This window comes from Tachysurus fulvidraco, chromosome 24 (assembly GCF_022655615.1).
Source record: "Tachysurus fulvidraco isolate hzauxx_2018 chromosome 24, HZAU_PFXX_2.0, whole genome shotgun sequence".
In the NCBI taxonomy this organism is placed as follows: Eukaryota; Metazoa; Chordata; class Actinopteri; order Siluriformes; family Bagridae; genus Tachysurus; species Tachysurus fulvidraco.
In genome coordinates, this window is record NC_062541.1 from 346,914 (window position 1) to 365,576 (window position 18,663).

Here is an 18,663-nt window from a genome sequence, read left to right on the forward strand (position 1 = left end):
ACTCGCACCATTTATACTACACCCTATTATCCTCTGCTACAAAAGTGGTGTAGAATTATGCAATATGGGACATGGCTACAATTTCAGAGTCCAATGCAAATGACATTTTGAGTTTTCTCAGTTCTACACAAATTCGGTAAACTGACACACGGTTTCTCAGATCGATCAGTGCGGTCTGACGTCTCCTCACACACGGATTGAGTACCTCTGGAGAGTGTAAAATATATATGACTAATACAATTAACTTGTTTTGCTAATCTGCCAATTTTAGCACATGAAGTCTAAATACATTTTAAAGAAAAAAGATTTATATGAATCATAGGCTGCATGGGATATATTTTCATTGCTACAAGTATGTCACCACAATAGTGTCCATTACATGAACAACTTGTTGCTTACTAAACAAAAAGTCTAAATGTCAAAAAAATAAAAAAAACAGCAGGAGAAATCCACATAATCTAATCCCAGTAATAAATGGTGATGTACTGAAGTTTTTATACACGGACACACACATTTATGGCTGGTTTCTAAAGCGTCTTTGCTTTTTATTGTTTGGCCGCTTGTGATGTCACACCAACCTGTATTTGGTGTTTTTCGTATTACAACATTTCCTGTCATGTTTTATTATATATGGATCCTAAATGTTTTACTTTAGGCAATTTGGTTTCCAGACAATCAGACACAGCCCCATGATGTTTTGTGCAGGGTCTCCGCTAATCTGGAAAACACTAGGCAAATGAAATTACAATAAATCGGTAAGAAATGAATGCCTTTATAATATATTAGGTGTGTCCCATATTGCATACGTGTGCACTGTTGTATGCCACTTTGTAGTATAGTGTGAGCAGTGCGTGGTCAACAACCGGAGGCGCAACTTCAAGCGTTCGGATAATGCACTTGTTCAACTGAAATAAAGTGTAGAATGTTGGACACATTGTGCGCTCAACACTCGCAGCTTTGTTTATGTATCAGAAGAGGGACGAAGCTACCAGGCGCTGACGCTGGGTGAGTATCGAGATAGCTGGCGGCACTCTGGTGGACAAGACATTGTACAAATGTCTTTCAAATAGCATTGAAGTTCAGTATTATAAAAATTCCCATATTCCATTAAGCAGCTTTGCATTACATGTGTATGACATCTTTTGTTATCAACTAGAAAACGGTGTATACTTCTGGTTAATAAAAATAGGCTAATGTTTGTTTAATAACTAGAAGTATGTGGTACATCTTACTGCAAATTTAAATAAACCAAAGGACGGTGTAAGGGTTCTGTTAATGATGTATTGCTTGTCATTTGACAAGCAGTTACTACAGTACATATACAGAACACATTTACTTTAGTCCTTAGTTCTATGTTGTCTTATGTAGCCCTATGTATGACTTCAGCTATGTATGGTTGAAATGACAGTATGCTACTTGACCTGACAATTTCCTGCTGTAAGACTCCAGTAAAACCAGGTCCTTATCTTTTATTTGGCAAGTCAAAATGAAACATCTGGCACAAAAATAGATCTCCATGTCTCTTCACAGCAAATAGTGATACCAGAAGTACATGGAGAAGAATGTTGTGATATTGTTTATAGTTAACATCTCATATTGCCCAGCTGTTGTTGACCTGGGTTAATATCGTAATGAATGAATAAAGTGATTGTGCATCACTATTTTATACTTAGTAATTCAGTGACCTCTAGATGGCAGCACTGAGAAGCGTGTTCCACAATTCGTGCATACACATCAAGCTGTGACATTAGTCATGTTGTTTTGCAAACAGTTAATCATCTTATCTTGTCTCTGCTTTGCCCTTACAGCTGGTGGTGGAATCAAGAAGTCTGGAAAGAAATGAACTGGTGGTGTTGGTTACCTGGATTTGGGAACGTTGTGTGAAAAACACCATTCAGTTCTGCTTTGGGGCCACAAATGCAAATGTACACAAGCTAGCATTTTTAATACCCTCCTGTGAGGATAGGAAGGAAACAGACAAATAGTTTTGTATGTATTTTGTGTGGAATCAGACACTGTTCATTGTATAAAGGAGTAGAAAAACACACACGATCTCAGATTTTTAGATGTATATTATAATTTTAAACATTTCAACCATGCATTTATTTTCCAGCAAACTGGTTCCTTTATTCCAGGTCCTCTGGCAGGGTTTTCTGTCTCATGGCTTCATCTAATTCTTGCGTTTGGCAGACCCTAAAGCAAGAGGGGTTTTTTTTTGGTCATTTGAATTCACTTCTGTTTTGTGTATTAGGTCGTAGTTGACAATTTGTGTGTACAAAATAAAAAATTATGCTGCTTACTTGGATCACTGGCGTTTCTTTTTTTTCAGTTCCACCTCCACTGGATAGTGATCACTCACTTTAAGTGCCTGTAAAAAAAAAATGTTCAGTGGTGTGCAAGAATAAGAATTATTGCTACTGTAAGATCATATTAGGGAAGCCTGGATTAGGTGCTTAAATAAATTAACGTTACACACACACTTTAGTGATACAACCTGGGATTGAATTGGACTAAACCTCCAATCTGACCTACAAAATGTTTAAAATTGGAAATGTGCATTCAACATGGTTATTGTGGCAAATCCAAAAAAAAATTTGATTGACCAATTGGGATCAATATATAGTAGAACCACCTTAAACTACAGGTACCGGTCTCTAAAGCAGGTCTTCATGTCCTTGTCTGCTTTGATCAGCAGGATCCTTATTTTCACACTCAGACTTTTCAGCAACGATGCTAGAATATCAAACTTTTATACCTTTTGTAACTTCAAAATTATGGGATATTGTGTGTAGGCTGATCAAATATAATCCCAGTGAAGTCTATTGAAGCAATGCAATGTAACTACATTCACATATTCTTAGATTTCCCAGTGTATACTAAAACATAGCAGTTAAGTCTTCCTTGACCAAATAATTCTCACATCATTGTTTCTCCCTCCTTGAATATGTAAGTATGTGTTGTATATAAGTCACTTTGTGTGCAGTTACTGACTGTAAACTTTCTTTAACACAGACTTTTACACAGGTACCATCATCAATCCTACATCATTTAGCTCATGACATGCAAATTACAGTTCCTGTAGTGGTCTTAAATGTGTGCTGACAAATTTTTCACAAAAACAGATGGTCTGAAGTAAATAATTACACATCTACCAAGTATTTTTGATATAATATTATTGCAACTCAAATACGAACGGTCTTGATTACTTTTTAAAGCCACAGAATGAAAGTGAGTGCTTACATCTTCTGCACTCAGTCCATATTCCTTTTGGAAGTTAAATGGTTTGGCAGAGTTCGGCTCAAGGGCATCGAGCAGTTCTTGTCCATACACCACTATCCTAATGGAAACAGAGACACATAAATGACTCGGTGTTTATAAAATGGCATATTTTAATGCTAATTTAATTAAAAAATATAGATCTTTCACAAGCACAGCTCACAAGATCACTAAAAAAAAATAAAGGAGAAGACAAACATGACACACCATGTTTTTCTTTCTATTTGTTTTAGCATAATACAATGCAAAATAACAATTGCCCGTAGTGTGTGAGTGTGTGAGTGAATGAGAGTGTGTGTGTGTGTGTGCCCTGCGATGGGTTGGCACTCCATCCAGGGTGTATCCTGCCTTGATGCCCGATGACGCCTGAGATAGGCACAGGCTCCCCGTGACCCGAGAAGTTCGTATAAGCGGTAGAAAATGAATGAATGAATGAATGCAAAATAACACTTTTGTCCACAAAAATCTGATTTGTTAAAAAATTCAATAGTACCTACAACACTCAGATTTCTTCACTATCTCTGTATGTACTGTAAATTTCTGCATGACAACAAATCAATCTGGACAAACCTGTCATAAGTGTGGTCATTCTTTGTGCTGGTGGTGGTGTCCACATTATCCGTAATCAGCCAGTGGAAGTTTTTATCCGTGTAGATACGAATTGCCTTCATTTCCTTTTTAGACACATAGCTGCCATCTGCGTTGAAGTCACCCAAGATCATGATATTCTGTGTATAAAAACAAGAAAAGCAACTCTTAAATACTGCTTATAAAGCATGTAGTCAAATGAATTTTTGATTGACAATCCTCAACGTAAAGCACCATTTAAACATGGAAAGTTGTAATGTAATTCTTTTGTTCGATGCAGATGCTGCTTTATTTTTTTTTGGAAGATGAACAAATCCTAAAGGTTGAGTTTTTAAACTTGCACATCTCGATTTCTTAAATTACTTCATTTTAATTGAATTCAAACCCACAGATTTTATTTAATTATCTTGTGTTTGTGCTACAGTGGAGATTTGTATCTGGATAGCTATACAATATATTACAGAGATTTAAAAAATAATAATACAATTAAAAATCACAGTAATTTGCTTGCTAGAGTTGACATGGCTTACATCAGTTTTCCATTTGTGTCTCACAGCCGTGACTACATCATAGAGCTCATCTATCTCTTTCACTGAGTCTTCAGGCTTTGTGTGGACAGGCACCAGGACCAGGTCTTCCACCACTTTCCCAGACAGACAGACAGACAGACAGACAGACAGACGCAGAGAGAAAATTAAAATAAAATATATATTAGCACAAAGCAAAAGTACAATACAATCAGATCACAAATGCAAATTGCACAATGTTTATTCACCATCATAGTAATGTGATAATGCGATAGAAAGCAGATAAAAAACCAAAAGCAAATATTTTAAGCTAAAGTCTAACCTTAAATTACTGGAACCAGATAACCAACTTAATACTTATGTTTTCTGCAGTTCTTACCAGTTAATAAACACTTTAAGCAGTATGGTGGTTTCACAACTTGTGTGTCCTTTTAACAAGTAACTAAATCGATAACTTTTCATGCACTGTATGAGTACACTGTATGAGTACCATATGTATGTGAGCATCTGACCATAACACTCATATGTGACTATTCCAAAACCATGGGCATTCATCTGTGAAGGATTTTCACTACTGTTCGGTTTGTGTCTGTGGGGATTTGTGGTCATTCAGCCACTAGTGCTTCACTGTTAAGTGACAGAGTTAACTGATTAAATTAAATAAAAAAATCTATGCCATCTCTGTACTCTTTTACATTCCAGCATATGGCAGACACCCTTATATTCAGAGAAACTTAAGTTATCTCATTTTTATACAAGTGAGCAATTGAGGGTTAAGGGCCTTGCTCAGGTGACCAACAGTGGCAGGGGAGTGAAGCTGGGATTTGAACCCACAACCTTCTGATTGGTAGCCCCACACCTTAACCACTAATCTACCACATGCCTCTTTTTAGTGATCATATTCAAGAGCCTGCAGGAAAAACTCATTTGAAACAGACAAAACAAATACCTTTAGGGGAAAAAAACATATACATTAATCATATGCAGAAATATGCATGTGTCTGTGAAGTGTTTGTGTACTTGCTGTTTTAACCCACCCCCCAGGCACTGCCCCACCACCTCCAAAAGAAAAAATTAAATAAAATAAATAGAATAAATAAAAATAACCAGGATCACTGCCCACATTTTAACCAAAAAGTACAAAGTACTTGTTTTAATTTCCATTTATTAATTTGAGTGTGTGTGTGTGTGTGTGTGTGTGTGTGTGTGTGTGTGTGTGTGTGTGTGTGTGTGTGTGTGTGTGTGTGTGTGCGTGCGTGCGTGCGTGCGTGTGTGTGTGTGTGGTTCTTAACTTTGGTTAATTCCTACCTGTGTTAGGAGAAGAGAAACGCAGGATATAAGGTTCTCTATCAAAGGCATCCACATCTCCAGGTTGATTGTCCTCATACTGATAAGTACCAGTTACTTTCACCACATCATCCCTGTCAATAAAAATTACAACCGCTTATTAACAGTATTTACACCATTAACACTATGCAGTAAATATGTGTAAGATTTTCTTTTACAATTTTGTCTTTTTTCCACCTTTTTTTTTTTTAAATATATAAGTTCAATAACTTGGGATATGGGATGAGCTGATCACAAGGTCATGAGTTCAAATCCCAGGTCCAGAAAGCTGCCACTACTGGGCCCCTGAGCAAGGCCCTTAACTCTCAATTGCTCAGATGTATAAATTGAAATAAAAATGTAAGTGACTTTGCATAAGGGTGTCTGTTAAATGCCATAAATGTAAATAAGAGCAGGAAGGATTTCTTTAATCTGTTTGCAACATTAGACTCATAGTTTTAGAAAGAATTGGGTATCCTAGTCTGTGTGTCAAGCTGTGAAACTGCATCCTCATTTTCTAAAATATATACTGTGTTGTACCATAAAGCACACGTTTACCTGTAAAGGAACATAAACTGCTCCTTGTAAGCAGTCCTGCCCAGACGTACACTGAGCTGCATGCTGTATTTGTGCTGTGGGTTGGCCCTGAAGAAAGAAGGTTACAATAAGCCTCACTTTAAGGACAACGTTAACTAATCTTGAAAGGTAAAGATTTTTATTTAAATCGTAGCTTACTTATTAAGTTCTTTCATAAAGCAGTCAACTGCTTTCCCTCTGGCATCCACCACCTCCAGGATGAGAATGATATCATAGCGTGACACTATCTGAAACATGAAACAGTGTGTGTAATGTTTGGAAGTGTCTTCTCACATGTTCTTCTCAGTATAAACACAGACAACACATCATACTGCACATGTCTTTACCTTAATAAGTGTTTTCACGACCGCAGGGTCTGACAATTTTTTCTTTCCAAATTTCTGAATGTTGAAAGCGGCAACTTTCATGATTCCTGCTTGACAAAAATAAGTGTAGAAATTATTCTTTGTAATGTTGGCAGGATTTAAGAAGATAACATAAGGCACTTTTTTCACATTCGCACATCAACTTTTTTCATGTTGTATTTCACTTCAAGCTATAGGAAGATTATTTTGTCATAAACAGTGTTATATTTAGGTGCACAGTTTAGGTGGTGGTGATGTAATTATTTAAAGTTTTTTTGACTTATGTAATTTCTTATTTTTGTATTTACGCTTTTTAAAGTTTTGATTTTAGTTAAAATTCTGTTCATTAACAGTGTCAACAAACTAAAATAGCTAGTGACTCAGCTAACACCACCTTTTTGGGTAAGTCAGTGGAGGTGGCAGAGAGTCATCAAATCTTATGTTTCTTCCTATTTTTAAGGGGAATGTTAAAAATAATAATCTTTAATTATGTTTAATGTACATTTACACATAACAGCACATACATATCACATGGGATTACCTGTAAAAGTGCACCATGTAAAAAATGTATTAATCAAGGGTTTAAAATGATGTTTTAAAAAAACATATATATATGTGTGTGTGTGTGTGTGTGTGTGTGTGTGTGTGTGTGTGTGTGTGTGTGTGTGTGTGTGTGTGTGTGTGTGTGTGTGTGTATATGACGAAAAAAAGAATCGGTTGTAAATTAATAATTATGTGGAAAAATCAGATTTAAAATTAATTAACGTGTTCAAAATAATGTGAAAATGTACAAATAATAAAATATGCAGAAAAATAAACAATCAATGTATTAAAAAGTTACCTGTGAAATTAAACGACTTCTGAATAAATAAATGACAAAACAATCACATGTGAAATATGAATTATTTGTTAATAAATGACTCGTGTGTCATTTTTTAAAAAATCGTGTGAATCATATGTCATGTGTAAATAAATTGATTATGTTGGAAAATCAGAAATGAAAATAATAAATCATGTATAAATAAATGACTCGTTAAAAACATCATGTGAATATATATTCATCATGAAAATAAATAAATCACACTATATGTATAAAAGTAAAAAATCTTGCCATGCATCTAAAACCATGCATGTAATTTATATGTAATTATTCACACTCAATTCTGACTTTTGTAAACAAAAATGACAAAAAGGTTTATTAATGCATTCCATTTTTTTGCTTTAATCTCACTGGTAGAAAAAAAACAATGCGACTGGAATAAACGTTCTGAATAAACATTAGATATTCTATTGCATCTATCAGATATGTTTTAAAAAGGGATAAAGAAAGCAGTCAATGCGTATCGGGATAGTATTATGGCAAGCTAATACATGTAACTGCTTTTCTTAACTACATTGTGGTCTCACGGGGGTTTGAGAAAGAAAACATGGGAAAAAAACAAAAGGGAAAAAGATAAAAATGATGTTTTGCTCCGTACCGAACAACAAGACTTCATTCAGCATCTGTTACTCATCAAAAACATATTCAGAAAAGCAAGTCAGGCTTGCACCGATCATAGATCCTTTAAAAACACACGTAAACAGAGCTGTGCTTTCACTATGGGACCTATATTTATAAAGTAAAACCTACTTTTGTAGCTTCTGTGCTAAAAAATCAAAGTTTCCCAAAGATATAAATAGAGTTTTTAAAGTGCTGGACAAAAAGAAATGTAGAAAAATGTAGTCTCAGCACACAACCCTTAGTAAACTCTCACAGTAATCACTATCAGGTGACAGATGGTGCCTTGGGGGGAAACCTTCTAAACAGAAAAAAGAGCATTGTGTAAATTCTTAGTAAAACAACACAACATGAGAAAGCAGTACTTAGCAGTACTTCACCTTTACAAGCATTGATCTTTCTCACCTCCAGGCTCATGTTCACTGGAATAATTGAATCAAGGTTGGGCCGTTGATTAACGGCCCATAATATAATCCTGGTTACCCATAATACTCTTATATAGGCTTCAATATTAAGGTTAACAAATTTAAAAGAAAAATAACTAACTTTAAGTAATAAAAGGTACTGCGTTTCACATCCAAATAACAGACATTTCCAAAAAAAACCTGTTCATCGATTCAAAATATTTTTTTCAAATTAGCTTATTTTGATTGTTCTGATCTAAAGCAAAAACAATACATGGAAACACACAAGGATTTGGGCACAAATAAATTTACTTACTTTCAGAGATCAAAGGCAAAAACAACAGGAAACGGAAAACTGGAAACTGACCTTCAAGACACAACTGAGAGACAACTTAAATAGTGGCATCCTGCCATCTGATTAGCCAAGGGTGTGTGGCTTAGTATGTTCTTGGCCCACCCCAAACATGAGAACAGAGGTTCAATAAACATTGCTTTCATAGCAAGGAGGGAAAGATTGCAGACACAAGCCCTAACCCACTCCATTCCACCAACATATGGCTGCCTATAGATAATGTTAGAGCAAACAAACCCAGCAACAATTTTTTTTCCGTTTATAGATTATTGTATTCTAAACCAGCTCTACAAGTCCACAAGAATTGAATGAGGCAGGTATTTACAGAAAAGAATTTGGATGAGAAGGAAGACTTGTGACTACATGAAAAAATGTGTTTCATTTATCACGTTGCTCCGGTGTAGAAAATAAAGATGCAAACTTCACACACTGAACATTCCACAGCTATGTTTAATGTCTACCCTGAAAATTAAGTCATTAATTAAAGCATTTATGGCATTTTATTAATTGATGTTTTTTTTTTTAATTTTAAAATAATTTTGCAAACTTTATTTATTTTTCCCCTCACCTTTATTATATTATAGGCTATTTTATGTAGATCAAATGATTTGCTGTGAAGACCCCTAACGGGAAAAGCAGAAAGAAGAAGAAGAGGAAGAAGGCTATTTAGTGTAGATGCATTCCAATTAAATCCATTTTATTTACAGGATGTTATATGACAAAAAGTGTAAAACTTTAGCAATCCACTGTATTGTATGTCTCATTTTGCTTATAAATAAAAGGGGAAAATGCAATGTGTTTATAAAATTAAGATTTTGATTTTTTTTTTTGGCATTTATCTATATTGATAAAGTTGTAAAGTCAATTACAAGTGACAGAGAACCAGTTGAAGCACTTAGCTGATCAGTCACATGCCTTTCTTGACAAATAAAATTTGTAAAAAGAAATAGAACCAAAACTACTGATTGACCAATAATAAATGTTACCACTATTTCTCCTCATGAATGAATTACTCATGCTGATCTAACTGTATTAAAGATACACATGTATCACCCAAACCTTCAGGCTAACTGCTTCACGATATGACGTGTGTGGATTCTTTCTTATTACCTGAGGTGTAATACTGCTGGCAATAAAACAACAGATATAATCACATCTTTTAATAGATACATGTGTAATAACTAATATGAGGCATGCCAGGTCTAGACAAGTTTGAGCATGTGTAAAACACAGAGTGGGAGGTTATTATTAGTATTATTATTATTAGTAGTAGTAGTAATAGTATTTTATAGCACTTTGTTTTTCAAGCAGCCTTAATATTACATTAATACAAAACTATTTATGTAGCACTTGTGTTTTGCACAAGTTTCACAAAAATATTAGAATAAAAGATTGCAACTAAATAATGATGTTTGACTTCCAGCTATTATGGTAAAAATACATAATTACATCTTATGTATACATTTTAAGAGCAGTCCAATAAGGCATGACACAAACGAATCAACAAACAATAGTCTATAATGTAAGTTTAGAAAAAGTGAGCAACAATAAATTGGGATTGATTATAATCAAATTTGAAAAACAGACACAAGTGAAATAACTCACACTGAAACAGAAAAACAACTCTTCAAACTTAATATGACAAGTCGTAACCCGGCTACTCATCGAGACAAAAAGAAACAGCCGGGTGTAAATAGAATAGGGCATTAGTCACTTAACACGTTATGCGTGCAGACATTAGGCTATGACAGAACTACCTGGAAACACAAACAAAAGCACACGAATGACAAAGGAACACAACGATTTATTGACCCAACCTGTAGATGGTGTAGGACAAAGTGCACATACCAAACATCTCCTCCAGTAATTATCAGAGTATTTCATCTGACTTTTTAACCCTTGTGTGATGTTCGTGTGTTTGTTACTCTGCCAGTGTTGGTGGGTCTGGTTGACCCGCTATATTTTGGGGGTTTTAATACAACACAATCAAAAATTTTATGTTAAAATACTCTACAGATGTTTACTTCATCCCAATTACAAGCAATATAAACAGTATATATGGTTAATATTTGCCCTTTACCTTTATTACATCACATTTTTTAATTAAAGTGCTACTCATTTTTTGTTGTTTTTTAATAAAATGTAATAAAAAAAAAGAAAATCAAATTTAATCAAGTTATGAGTGGAAAAAATCAACAAATTTACAAGGAAGCAAAGTTTTTCAAACCGATTGATGTTTATGTATATGGGTCCCAAAGACCCGAACAACATACAAGGGTTAAGTATAACGTATTACATATATACATTGCTCAAAAAATTCAGGAAACACTTAATCATCACGGTATAATGTCAAATCAATGAAACTTCAGGGACATCAGTCTGTGGTGCAAATGAACATGAAAACAGGTGAAGAGGCAACTGTAAGGTTTTTATTTACAACCAAAACAAAAGCAATTTTTGATTTGTCTCTGGTTTTGTGTATTGTTAGGGTCCTTGTCAGTACTTGAAGCACAAGGCAGTAGATGCAACCTAATCAGTTGCACAGGTAGTCCATCTCCTTCAGTATGGCACATCCATACGTGTCATCGGAAAAAGGTTTGGTGTGTCTCTCAGGACAGTTTAAAAAAATATGGAGGAGATACTCTAAGACAAGCTGTTACACAAGAAGAGCTGCACAGGGCATAAGGACATTAATACTCTAAGTACATGATGTTATTTTTATTTAATGTTTACTGTAGAAGCCTTTAATTCCACCATACATACATCACAGCACTGTAACATACTGTAAAACATCATAATAATATTGTAAGCTGGTTTAAATCAGATGCAATAATGACTACAACTGACTCAAGTTTTATCACAAAAAGTCTTTTATGTGTTGAGACCCATGACATTGCACATCCACTGTGCAGTTACATATCCAACAGTATGCAAAGCATAGCAAAAGCCGGCTGGCTGTGGTTCAAAACCAGGAAGTAAACAATCTGCTCTACTTCGTGTGTTTTATGCCAACAAAAGAACTGGCGAACTGAGCACACAAAACAAGACGCAAACATAAAGGTATGTGAGATTTCATTGAAACTGTAATAGATTATCAAATTGTAATAGATCATGTATTACAATATCAGTAAAAGCTTACTTTCCCCAGCTTTTATTCATCTTAAACCATATCATATTGAATCTACTATCAATTGAACTTGACTAGCGTAAGCGAATTGTGAAGCCAATAGAAAATTCTGAAATGTAACTCTTTATTAAAGAGCTTTCTATACTGATATATCTTGATTTACAGTTGTATTTTAAGATTGAAGCTCTTGTTTTGTTAATGAGTTGCTAAAGTTCATGAAAGCTTGAGTTAATAATTAAACTATGACCATTTCCTTTTATTAGAATAAATGTTAGATTGTTTGAGTTGCCCTAAATATTATAATATTGCTGTTTAGACTGAACTGAGATGTGAAACTCCTGTATTTCCTCTCGGACCAACATTGTGGTTAGAATTGCTTAAGTCTCTTGCACGAAAGACTATTTTCCTGAGAATATGCTTTTCTTCTTATGAAACAAATCATATAGAATTTGCATTTGTAATGAAATACAGCAAAAATGTTGTATGAGAGAAATCACACAACAGGGTAAAGTGTGCTTTAATCCCCAAACTGTTAAATGGTAGTAAATCTTTATTTTATTTTTCTTCAGACTAACATCATGAAGATTGCCTCCTTTAACATCAGGCGTCTTGGCTTGAGTAAGCTGTCAGATGAGAATGTTGTAAAATACCTCATAAAGGTAATTAAAATAACAATACTTTTATGAGTGTTATGAGTGTTGTGCTCTATCTCAATGTTATCTCAATGTTCTTGACATTTCTTCCTGTTAATATCACAATACACAAAGTATTTTACACAAAATCTCCTCCAAAGAAAATTCAAGTTACAATTACAGTCAGTATGTATTTTAAAGATAAGATAAGACAAAACAAGATAATTCTTTATCTGTCCCACAGTGGGGAAATTTGCAATTGGTGATATATAATTTTGCATAAAAATCACAAAGTCAAATTTAAAAAATGTTTAACATACTAAAATCTAAAAGGACTTGGCTTGTTAAGCACCATGTAAATACATTTTGACTATCAGTTTAACAGCAGTTCTCGGATTTTCAGTCTTCTGAATCTGCTCATTGGTGGAATTTCTTAAATAAAATGACTACCGTAAAAATCCTAACAATGAGTGGAATGCAAAACTGACAGCATATACGTGGCAGGACTTAGTAAAGGGTACAGTAAAAAGTGTAACCTTGTTAACAAAGATTAATTCACATGTATTATTTTATGTTTTAATACATAATGACTGCAAATTTACGAAATCATCCACTCTTTTACCTGAAACTAAGTCAATATTTTATATGTCCATGTAGATTGTTTCTCGCTATAGCATAATTGTGATTCTTGAAGTAGTGGACAAGAAAGGAAAGGCTATGGCTCAATTCCTGGAAACTCTGAACAGCACAGGGTCTGTAAAACTTTAGAGCTCAATACATATGTCCATATATTCTACATATTACTACCAAGAAAGATTGTCATGCTTTTATCCAATATGTTCTGTTCAACAGCGCTAATAAGAAGCATCCGTACAGCATGGAAATGAGTTCCAGCCTGGGACGCGCACAGTACAAGGAACAGTTTGCGTGTCTCTATAGGTGAATACGCACTATTGAATACTACTATTGAAAGGCATAAATCAAGCAAAAAATAGACAAATAAATAAAGTTAAAAAAAAAAAAAAAAAAGCAAAACATGAAGTACCCCTTTGCAATGCATCAAAACAAGAAATGCTAGTGACAACACACACACACACACACACACACACACACACACACACACACACACACACACACACACACACACACACACACACACAAAAACACGCGCACACACCCACTCGCGCACACACACACCTCACACATGTTAGGACATGTTTCATTCACTTCAGCACTCAGCTACATGATCTGAATATACTGTTGAGTTGTTTAGGATGATAAAAAAGTATTGCCTTTTCTGTCACTATAAGGCCATTAAAAAGCTAAAAACAATAGGTTTGATTCCCTAAAGCTTCTTAAAGCTACAGTATATATTTTTTTGTTTTTAAAGAAAAATACACCATTATAAAGTTATGCGAGAGATATTCCTCAGCTTCTGTAATACAAGCTTACAGAAATTTATAGCCCAGTTTTACAGCTTCTGTCATCCGACCTGGAACTTTACACACAAAAATGTCTAGCAGTTTCACAGATATGTCATAACATAGAAGGTCTTCTTCAGCAAACGTGTGATTAATCTGAGTAGCTTGATTATAGCGTGCTAGCTTCCTCTGTTGCCTCTGTTGTGCTGTGGTTTTGCAAAATAAATGCAGTGTGTTGCATTGACAATCAGGTCAGCAAAACAGAAATGCTAAATGCTAAAACAGCTCATGGTAGTGTGCAGGCTGGTTAACATTAACATGCTAGCTGAAAGACATTGAGATTTTGCCATACACAAGATAACCATGATAGTCATGTTAATGTGCACTAAAGAGTTTTTAATCTCATAACAGGTCTGTAATACAGAGGAAACCACAGTAACAGCCAGCAACAGATAATTACTGCTTTAGAGGATAAAATACTTGGGCTGAGTCCCAAACCACATATTATCTTACTAAAAAGAATGCAGTACAGCCTGCTGAAAGGATGACATTTTACTACCTACATTTAACAGCAATCAGGTTTAAACATTGTTTAGTATCACGCCACATGTGAATCAGATTTAGGTAGGTGGTGTGGCTCAAATTAGAAAGTATTGGGAATTGTACAATTTATATACGTATGTTATTTGGAAGCACAAAAATAGCCTTAAGCCTTAAGCCATAATATCTTAGATCCAAAACAGATCTAAAAAAGCTTGGTTGAAAAAAAATGTACATTTTGTTTTGTTTTAGTACAGATTCCTTTAACACAATGGTGACTAATGGTGGATTATTGCAATTATACACCATGACATTTGACACACAACATAAATCAGACATTTAAATTAGACATTTTAAAATGCCATTAGTAGAAGTGACAGGACATATTTTTGAACTGGGTGTAAACTTCCAAGTTTCTGCATTGGGTGTGTCAGTTAATTACTTTGAGTCGTAAATAAGGGCAAAGAAAGTCTTACTGAGAGTAAACATTTCTTTTATAAGAGAGACTTAGCTGAGGGGATCAGCCAAACAATCTACAACATATACATGATCCACAAAAATATGAAATTAATCATATACCTCTTTGACACTTTGCATCTAGTACATCAGCTTATTTAAACTGTCATAAACTCTGGGTTTCATGTATTAGACCAGACCAAGTCCATCTGACTGAGACATACCAATATGAAGACAACCAGGAAGGAGACGAAGACGCCTTCGCACGCGAGCCCTTCATTCTGCGCTTCAGATTACATGACAAAAGTAATGATTCACATTCAAGTTAAATGAATCAATTCAATTTATAATTTATTTATACTGTATATAAGTTGGCATGCAGCAGTTAAGGCTCTGATGCTTCTTGAATGAATGGATGTATTCAAATCCCAGGACTGCCAAAGAGCTCTAAAAAGAATTGCCCATGCAATTATCAGATTACTACTGAAGTCAGAAGTCATTCTACTTGAAGTTCTAGTAGAAGATTCATATTTCAAGATTCACTAACATGCCTTACTTTTGAAAACCCAGCCTAACCCCACCTTAGACTGTGCAAATAAATAAACAGAAAATAAAGAATAAATAGAAAAAAAGTAGTAGTAATGAAATGTGATGTGAAATGTTACATGCATTAACATGATGTACAATTATGATACATGTAGTAACAGTACAGAATGCAAACATAACTGGTCTGTTAAAGTGATGTATTAAATGTGCAGGTGAGGAAGAATATGAATGTTCCATTTAACCCAAATGTCACTGATTTACTACACATAATTTTTGACTTGAATCTGAATTTAGCTTCCTTAGTTTCACACAGGAGCTAAAAGGATATGTATAGATAACTGACTGATGCATATACTGTAGATACAAGTTTAATATTTTGCAAACTAGACACCCTACATACTGCTTTTGTATTTAATTTCTGCCAAAGTATCACGTTTAAGGCTTTTTCCGATTGATTAAGAAAAAACTTTACATTGTAGGTAAGCTAAAGATAAGCAAGTGTTTGTGGGTGTGTGTTTCTAGTGATAGATGACCTGGTGTTGATCCCGGTCCACACAAAGCCAAAAGACTCAGAGAAAGAAATAGATGAGTTGTATGATGTGTGCATGACTGTCACTAAGAAGTGGAACACTAACGTGAGTAAAATGTTCAATGTATAAAATGAATTCAAAATTTAAAGCCACAATGTTAAAATGTTTTCTTTTAACGTTTAAACCTCTGAACAAAGGGTTAAAATGAACAGTGCAGCGTTTTTTGCTGTTATTATGTCATGTATTATAAGAGACAATCAGGTATGTAGTGCACATGCAGGCCAGGTACATTAAGTCCTTCTGGGAAGTCATAATTATGTGTTTTGTGTATAATTATGATGTCAGATGTGTTTGTGTCACTTTAGTCTGAACAAGATGGATGTGTACCTTCTCTTAATTAACTACAAAAAAAAAAATCAGAAAGGTTTTTTAATTTGAAGAACAAATGATGCACATTAGGTGTGTTTTCCTTTAGGTTTTAATCCATTTACGAAGCCAATGTAAACTTATACACATAATACACATAATTATACACATAATATTCAATCATATCTTGTGCAGCCAATTATGTTCTTTTATTGTAAATGTAAAAAAAAATAAAAAAAAAAAGAATTTTTGAACATTTTGGTTTGTTACTAGAAATAAGAAAAGAAGTTTTTCTGGCATCTATATTGGCCTTACAAAATAGACCCTAAACAAGACTCATTATCCATGATTGTGAATCCTGTAATTAAGTCAAAGCTTCTTATTAAGTGATTATTTGAGCCATTACAGGGTGTCTACTGTTTTTAGGACAGAACATAAAACCTAGGTAAATATCATGAATTGAACATGTATACATGCCTTACAGAATATAATGATCATGGGGGATTTTAATGCCGATGGTGCATACGTCTCCAAGAAGAAGATGAAAAAGATCAGGATCCGTACTGACCCAGACTTCCACTGGCTTATAGGGGACAATGTGGACACCACAGCCAGCCTGTCCAATGACTATTCATATGACAGGTCTCATCCAGTTTTGTCCCAGCTTGTCATTATTACTGCTTTATCTTGTTAAATGTAAGATAATAGTTGCTATTTGGAGCACAATTGTGTATTTTTGTTCTTCATCTGTAATCCTTTAATAACTAAACTTTTCTTTAGGATTGTGGTGTACAAGGACATGTTGAATGCGGTAGTGCCGAAATCGGCAAAACCTTTTAACTACCATCAGACCTATAAGCTGACAGAGGAAATGGTAAGAGCATCAAAAACATTGGATCTCAGATAAAATAAGAGACTTTTCTTCATTACAGTTACAGCTTGGTATCAGACTGAAGCTAAAAAGGAAATAGATGCTTTTTATGATACAATTATGATAGATAGATAGATAGATAGATAGATAGATAGATAGATAGATAGATAGATAGATAGATAGATAGATAGATAGATAGATAGATAGATAGGTAGAGATTAGATTAGATTAGATTAGATTAGATTAGATTAGATTAGATTAGATCAGACAGAAGCCCAATGCAGGAAATCATGCAAATACAAGTCAATAGCTTCAGATAATGTTCACATCAAACACCAGAATGGGGGTGGGCTTTGGGGCGGTTGGGGAAACGAATCATGTTTCACAAAAGAACACAACAGCCTAACATTAAGGAATCATGTTAAAGTCAGTGAGCTCAGTGAAGTCATTGAAACGTTGCTATACCTGTAGGATTTATGCATCATGCTGCTGCCGCATTATTAGCTGATTTCTCATTTATGAAGTTATATATAAATATACACACACACACACACACACACCAATTTTGACCATCATGTGAAGGGTTTTCCAACGGTGTCACACTTATAATGGGATTAAAGGTCAGACCTGTTTTTGGAAGAGCTCTCCACAGACCTGGGAAATTTCCATAACAACTCTCCCAGACACAATACAAACAACATTTCTTGCTAATCCCACACAAGAGCCAGATCTTACTGTTCACAATAACTAGTGTTGTGTTTTTAAACTGCTACATTTACCACAAGAAAATTCTCTATAACTCTAACAAAACTGTGTGTGTTTGTGGTATTCTGTTTATCGCCGGTTACTCGCACAGGACAGCCTACATTCTAATTGTTTCAGTTTCAATACAGTTAAAAGCAGAACAAAGCCATATATTAAAAAGGACAATAATGTATTTATATATTTAGCTAACTTATATCTCACATCATAATGTATGTATTACACTTTAAAGAACTAAATTTCTGTGTCTTCTTTAGGCTCTGAAGATTAGTGATCATTACCCAGTGGAGGTGAGCCTGAAGAAGAAACCTGTAACAAAACCCAAAGTCCATAAAAAGGCAGTGAAGCGCAAAGCAAGCTAATAAGAAGGAATGTGGCGTGCCTCTCTCTCTCTCTCTCTCTCTCTCTCTCTCTCTCTCTCTCTCTCTCTCTCTCTATTATATCATCTGTTTGACAGACTAAAGCTGAAATTAAAATTAAATTAAGATTTTAAATAATAT

The 18,663-nt window shown here is 34.5% G+C and overlaps 3 protein-coding genes across 6 annotated transcripts in view; 2 read left to right on the forward strand and 1 right to left on the reverse strand.

The window, feature by feature from the left end:
• The window catches only part of tma7 (translation machinery associated 7 homolog), a 2,809-nt gene extending 510 nt beyond the window's left edge, over positions 1-2,299 (forward strand). The window contains exon 3 of the mRNA XM_027155573.2: positions 1,809-2,299. Within this exon, the coding sequence (XP_027011374.1) occupies positions 1,809-1,843 (35 nt within the window). The 3' untranslated portion in view covers positions 1,844-2,299. The remainder of the gene's footprint in view (positions 1-1,808) is intronic.
• Positions 2,055-9,010, reverse strand: dnase1l4.1 (deoxyribonuclease 1 like 4, tandem duplicate 1). Of its 3 annotated transcripts, XM_027155569.2 has the most exons (11): positions 8,877-8,897; positions 8,137-8,161; positions 6,641-6,726; positions 6,453-6,541; positions 6,276-6,362; positions 5,700-5,812; positions 4,395-4,507; positions 3,847-4,004; positions 3,241-3,337; positions 2,301-2,368; positions 2,055-2,193 (listed from the first exon to the last, which is right to left on the reverse strand). In XM_027155569.2, the coding sequence occupies exons 2-10, from the start codon at positions 8,159-8,161 to the stop codon at positions 2,306-2,308; spliced, it is 831 nt and encodes a 276-aa protein (XP_027011370.1). In that variant the 5' UTR covers positions 8,877-8,897; the 3' UTR covers positions 2,055-2,193; positions 2,301-2,305. The 3 variants fall into 3 exon arrangements, with proteins under 3 accessions (XP_027011370.1, XP_027011371.1, XP_027011372.1); XM_027155570.2 differs by lacking the exon at positions 8,137-8,161 and having other exon boundaries at positions 8,877-9,010; XM_027155571.2 differs by lacking the exon at positions 8,137-8,161 and having other exon boundaries at positions 6,641-6,729; positions 8,877-8,968.
• Positions 9,011-11,814: 2,804 nt separating this feature from the next.
• Positions 11,815-18,662, forward strand: dnase1l4.2 (deoxyribonuclease 1 like 4, tandem duplicate 2). 2 transcript variants are annotated; one of them, XR_003439758.2, is made up of 9 exons: positions 11,815-11,972; positions 12,609-12,698; positions 13,329-13,423; positions 13,524-13,610; positions 15,282-15,394; positions 16,157-16,269; positions 17,015-17,226; positions 17,311-17,404; positions 18,421-18,469. XR_003439758.2 is itself a non-coding variant. In XM_027140760.2 (9 exons), exons 2-9 carry the CDS (start codon positions 12,618-12,620, stop codon positions 18,523-18,525), a joined length of 846 nt encoding a protein of 281 aa, XP_026996561.1. In that variant the 5' UTR covers positions 11,815-11,972; positions 12,609-12,617; the 3' UTR covers positions 18,526-18,662. The 2 variants fall into 2 exon arrangements, 1 of the variants encoding a protein (XP_026996561.1); XM_027140760.2 differs by having other exon boundaries at positions 17,015-17,172; positions 18,421-18,662.
• Position 18,663: the final 1 nt, after the last annotated feature.

Coding starts and splice junctions, on each gene's coding strand:
- dnase1l4.1 (XM_027155569.2), bottom strand. CDS start 8,161: ATGCTGAATGAAGTCTTGTTGTTCG. Junction 6,727..8,136: donor GAATGAAGTCTTGTTGTTCG/GTACGGAGCAAA, acceptor TTTGTCAAGCAG/GAATCATGAAAGTTGCCGCT. Junction 6,363..6,452: donor TTTATGAAAGAACTTAATAA/GTAAGCTACGAT, acceptor TTCTTTCTTCAG/GGCCAACCCACAGCACAAAT.
- dnase1l4.2 (XM_027140760.2), top strand. CDS start 12,618: ATGAAGATTGCCTCCTTTAACATCAGGCGTCTTGGCTTGAGTAAGCTG. Junction 12,699..13,328: donor TTGTAAAATACCTCATAAAG/GTAATTAAAATA, acceptor ATGTCCATGTAG/ATTGTTTCTCGCTATAGCAT. Junction 17,173..17,310: donor AATGACTATTCATATGACAG/GTCTCATCCAGT, acceptor ACTTTTCTTTAG/GATTGTGGTGTACAAGGACA.